The sequence below is a fragment of the Xenopus tropicalis genome, chromosome 6, assembly GCF_000004195.4.
Source record: "Xenopus tropicalis strain Nigerian chromosome 6, UCB_Xtro_10.0, whole genome shotgun sequence".
Lineage (NCBI taxonomy): Eukaryota > Metazoa > Chordata > Amphibia > Anura > Pipidae > Xenopus > Xenopus tropicalis.
In genome coordinates this window covers 65305440-65311439 of record NC_030682.2, presented here as the reverse complement: position 1 = coordinate 65311439, position 6000 = coordinate 65305440, and the positions used below count along the sequence as shown (strand labels likewise).

The 6000-nt window shown below is 37.5% G+C and overlaps 1 protein-coding gene across 1 annotated transcript in view; it reads right to left on the bottom strand.

The window, feature by feature from the left end:
* Nucleotides 1-1630: 1630 nt before the first annotated feature.
* fhod3 (formin-like 3) overlaps nt 1631-6000 on the bottom strand; it is a 146999-nt gene continuing 142629 nt past the window's right edge. The window contains exon 27 of the mRNA XM_031903981.1: nt 1631-3080. Coding sequence (XP_031759841.1) covers nt 3034-3080 — 47 coding nt within the window. The 3' untranslated portion in view covers nt 1631-3033. The remainder of the gene's footprint in view (nt 3081-6000) is intronic.

Sequence of the window (6000 nt, the reverse complement as noted above, 5' to 3'; positions counted from 1 at the left end):
AGATTTCTTGGAACCAGAGGAGCATACTTAAGCTGAGTAAGGAGCAGGAAGATGAGGGTATGGCTTAGGCACGAAACCTACAATGGCAACATTTTGTAGATTAAAGTTCCTCATGTTAGGGTCAAGTGAGGGCTGAGTTTTTCCTGTCCTGCACATCAATAATACAGAGCTCCTCAAAAGTAGTCTAACTAGGAGTGATTTAACACAGGGACCCCAACCTTTAATACCCATGAGCCACATTCAAATGAAAAAAGTGTTGGGGACCAACACAAGCATGGAAAAGGTTCCTGGGGTGCAAATAAGACCTATAATTGGCAACTTAATAGCCCCTATGTGGTCTGGCAGCCTATAGACGGCTCTGTTTGGCTTTACATTGCGTTTCATGCAATCAACATTTGCCTCCAAGCCAGAACACCTGTTTGAGGTCACTGGGCGCAACATCCAAGGGGTTGAGAGCAACATGTTGCTCGCGAGCCACTGGTTGGGGAAGACTGGTTTAACATATGGCAACAGTGTAAGAGATCATCACAGAACAACCTTGACCATGTTTTCTTTTTCTATGACAGTCTCTTCTTACTGGCTTGGTTTTTCATTGGTGTGCCTCAGGCAAGGATGAATAGTGAAATATAAGTTAAGTTTAACTTTGAATGCTTCTATAAAAATAACACAGTATGTGATATGCCAAAAAATTAAAATAGCGCAAAACACGTGCTCATAAAAATGAAATTCAAATGGTGCAAGTACACTGGAGAACAGGGGTTGAGTGTGCCAATAGAACACTTAAGGGCATATTTACTATAGTGTGTAAGCCAACAACACTAGTGATGTTGCCCATAGTAACCAATCAGCAAATAGATTTGAACAAGTTTGAAACCAAAAGCAAAAAGCTGATAGGTTGTTAGATGTAAGTGATGTTGGCTTACACACTATAATAAATATGCTATTAAATATGATTTTAAAAAGCAGTAATTGTCCCTGCCTGGCTATAATTTTTGAAGTACAAGGAACGCCTTTTGAAGTAAGCATGTTTAATAAAATGAATGGCTGTGACAAATTTAGAAGCCCACAACTGCACCTGCAGTTGTAAATTACCTGTATAGTCTCTCTTTCTCCTCCCTCTGAGTGGACATTTGATTTGGATTCGGTGGCATGCTGTACCTTTCTCCCACACACAATACAGCCGTATCTACCCATAAGATGCATAAAAATCTAAATGGTTTTTGATATACTTTACTGTTGATGCAAATTAAAGGAGAAGGAAATGTAAATACAGCCATAAGCACTCACAGAAATGCTGCACTGAGTCCTCTATCAAAAGAAACACAGGATTTCTTGTCTTCTTTTGTGTACATGTACTTCAGGTATCAGAAGGATTCATTCCTGGGGCTGGAGTCTGTGCATCTCTCTCCCTTCTCCTGCTCCCACCCCCATAAGAATTCACTCCCCATCCCATCAGAATGTGTGACCTATGCTACCAGTAGCAGGAATTAACATAATTAAGAATAAGAATTTGCCACTCTGGGTTCATACAGTGCTATGGGGACAAAAGGGTTAGACAGAGGAAGGGTAACTGAGGCAGGTTTAAATTAAAAAGTATGATGTGCATATTATTCAACTGGACAGTATAATCTTAAATAAAATTGCATGTTTAATGATCTCTAACATAAATAACAATTTCTATAAATTAATTTAATTATACATTTTAATTAAGCAGATGAAATAGTGTGATAAGACACGCTTTTTGCTAAGATTTTTTGAAAAATTGCACTCAGTGCAACCAAGATTTAAAAAATTGCACTAATAAATATTATGCACATAGTGCAAGGCATTGTAATAAAATAACTGGTACTATATATGTGTTTCTCATTAAAGCTTCTTTCAATAAAATAAATAAAATACATTTCTTGGCTGAAAAGCACAAACTTAATTCTTCAGATTACGCAAGTAGTTAGTAATCTGAATGTGAATAGTGAATGTTCCATCAGTTTTAAAAGGAATATACATCATAACTAAACTGTTTCCAGTGCCAGTTAAAATAAACATACAGTATTTTAAACTGCACATAAAGTGGTACTGACATGTTCCAGATTTTAACCAGAATTTTTAAACCAGTATGGCTTCAAAAGTAGGCAAATTGCAGGTAAAACTTTCTCCCTTTGTATAACATAATTGCAGCAGAATTCTTAATGAATCAGATGAAAGTGAGTGTAGGACTGGCCTGAAAAACAATCACTGTTTTGCTTTTTATTAGGGCATTTTTATTAGCTTAATGCACAAAATATTTTCATATCCTATAGATATTGATAATGGGAGAGCAGAGGACCCCTTGTCTTTGTATGAATTTTGTGGTGATTGCAACCATGGCTAATGGTTTAAAATGTAGTGGTGACAACAACTTTCCCTTTTTTGCTGTAGTATATACAGGAGCAGTGGTCAGCTCAATGTTGTAGCTCCCAGCTTTCCCAGCAACAGTCAGGTGATCCCAGTGGTGGACACTGGGATCAGTGGGATCGGCTAAAAAAGGCCTTTGGGAGATTAAGCTTGAAAGTAAGCAAGCTGCAGGTAAAACTCAGTCCCTGTAAAAAACTATGTGAATCAGATGAAAGTGAGTGTAGGACTGGCCACACAAAGGATGACTTTCATGTAGTTGGCTAGCTTGAATATATTGTTCAAATATTTTATTGGTAATGGCAAGACCATAACTAGAAAGAATTCAGACCCTGCAACTATTGGGGGGCTCGGTTGGATACTACGTGATTATCATTTTAGTATGTTTATAAAATACAAATTTCCTATAATGGTTTTGCATGGTGCCAATTTACACTGCTAGGTTCTATGTACTTCTTCCAAGCCATACTGACACATTCATGTTACAATCTGGAACATGCCATTACTTTAATTTATTAAATATTCTTTGAAAAATGTATTATAAAAACAAAATAAAAGTGACTGGTAATCAATGTTTTATTAAATTTCCAGTCCGTCATCCATAAGTTGATGTTTCTCTAATTTAGGTATGGTGACTTGTCCTAGTTATGTGGCTTCATCCTGAGTCATTTCACTTTCCAGTGCTCTTCTTACTGCAATAAGAAAAAAAGTGTTAATAAAGTTTCACTCCTTGATATATGTTTTATAATAAAATGTTAATCAGTTAAAAATGTATATAAAAAGAGTATACCAAGACATATAGATGGCTGACAATATAATGTAAATAGCAGGAATGTTTATTAATATTGTGTTGGACTGCTATATAACCTTGCGCATTCTTAAGCTCATTATGTATAGAGGTGCTAAACTGCACAGGTGTAATTACCCATAGCAACCAAAAAGGGGAATCAGAACCAGTTACCACACTGGTGCAACTTAGCATATATGTAAAGCTGGCCATACATGCAGAGATATTATCGTACAAAACATTCAGTGCGTATATGGTGGATTGACGAGGCGACCAATATCGAAAAAGCCTTGTTTTGTCGATCGGATGGGACAGAAGTAAAAGGCAAATGTTTAGGGCTGAATAATCAGATCCGTCATACGAAAATATCGTGGTTCCATTCCGAAAGTCTAAAACTAAATTTTCGGATCCGAATGTTCGTAAATGGCATGAAAACCTTTCTGGCTTTGAAACCTTCAATGTATGATTTTGTAAGCCTTCCATAGGACTTAATGGCACTCTACATATCCAACCAGGCCAAATACCAAAGCTTCAATGAATTCTGAAATGGTTGTAGTTTTGTGAAAAATACGACTTTTTCGTGGGCGTTAGCGAAAACCGTTAAAAAGTTGTGAAATTTAATGAAATTATTGTGGACGTTATGAAAAGTTCCATAAATTAGAAAACATACAATTTTTTTCTCAAAAAGAGACCTATATTTTATGTAGTTTTTCTTTAAAGAACAAATTAAATAAAAGCAGACCTAATACAGAACCCTGCAGGATCCAACTAAGACTTATACACAAAGCAGAGAATATACCATTGATAGACACATTCTGTACATAATCCTTCAGCCCTTTTCCAAGCATATCGTAGTTTAGCAGTTGTTTATGTAGTACTCTATCAAAAGCTTTGATAAAATGTAAATAAATCACATCTCCTAAAACCCCACTGTTGATGTTCCTACTTACTTTACAGGCACAGACTGGCAATTGGTGGATTCTGGCAAATGCCAGAGCGGCTGCTGAAAGAAGCCATGGATAGTCACTATTTAGTGGGCTGGTGGGGGCTGTTTGGGCCTCTGTGCACCTGTAATGCCTTCATAAAGCCATGTTAATTATTATTTATAATGCCATTCTGCAGAACATACTGTATTCAAAAATGTGATCCCTTAACAAACCTTCAAATAACTTGGAATTACATCAGCTTTTCTACAGTCCATAAATACCATACCAAATAAATTAGAAAATCAGAAAATGTAGCCTGGCTAAAACTGAACTAAGCTCTCTAGGAGAAAACATTTACAGTGGATATAAAAAATCTACACACCCCTGATAAAATGTCAGGTTCCTGTGCTGTACAAAAATGAGACAAAGATAAATCATTTCAGAACTTTTTCCACCTTTAATGTGACCTATAAACTGTACCACTCAATTGAAAAACAAACTGAAATCTTTTAGGTGGAGGAAAGAAAACCAAAAAAACTAAAACAATATGGTTGCATAAGTGTGCACACCCTTAAAGTGATACTGACACCAAAAAAAATTATTTTAAAAATATGAACCTACTTCCAAACCTACCTATATGTCATGTTGACTGTTTTTCCTAAAACTCCTGTTTCTCTATATAAATCTTACTGAAGATCCTGAACCCGACTGTCTGGCAACCCGACTGTAGCTTCTCAATCTGTCAAAAGGACTACGTCATAAACTGGGAGGATTCAGCTTGCTTCAAAGAGTTCCCCCTCCCTCCCTCCCTCGCATAGCATTGCATGGAGTTGTGAACTAGATAGCAGGTAGCTTGATCTTTCCATTGCCTGCCTACTTCAAGGGGCTGTGCCCCCTCTCTGCTCTTCCCATGAAGAATTAAATAGAAGGCCAACTTAAGCTCTCCAGTGCTTGTCTGCTTCTAAGGGCTCTCTTTCCCCCCTCCCCATTACACAACAGAGCTGAGCTTGTCACACACAGGCAGAAAGCAGAAGGGGCGTTGCAGGTTTGTGATTGGGCATATTTATTCACTTGGGAGGCATTTCAATTAGAACCTGGAAGAGGGGAACAAACATGGCTGCTCCGTGGGTCTGTAATTCGTGCTACCTTAATTATGAAGTGAAAAACTTTGCAAATTTAGTTTATAAGGAATTTAAAGCTGATACAAATTAAAACACAACAGCAGGTGTAAAAAAAAATTGTTTAATTGGCTGTCAGTATCACTTTAAACTAATACTTTGTTGAAGCACCTCAGCACTCAGTCTTTTTGAGTCTATCAGCATGGCACGTTTTGACTTGCAAGATTTGCCCACTTTTCTTTGCAGAAACACTCCAAATGGTTAATCTGTTGCTTGGGACAAACCATGGACCAGCCCCCTACCCTTCCATCCCCTACTTTCCCTCCTGACTGTAACAAGCCTATCTCCCTCATTAGCCTCCACTGTCCCTTCTCCACGACCCACTTCACTGACCCATGCCTGTGGTTGCTCCTTGAGTTTCCTATCCTCCCCCATGTTTGCAGCCCCCTTTAATGCTGAAAGTTGCCCCTGTAGATTCTGCAATTTGGATTCCAAGTAAATGCTACATGGAACTGCTGCTCCAAAATCACATACATGTGACAAGATAAAGTTCATGATAAAGTTTAACTGAATTAATTTTGTTATTGTCCAGGAACATCGAATATTTAATGAAAGGTTGACAAAGAATGCTGCAGAACTACATATGTTAAAAAATATGTAGCACAGTGGGTTGACACCTTCAAGGAGGCTTTGAAAGTCTCAAATCAAACTGAATGGTTCAACTGATCCAGGCCTTTTTGTACTCCCGGGTGGCCAGTTTAAAAAAAAAAAAAAAAAAAAG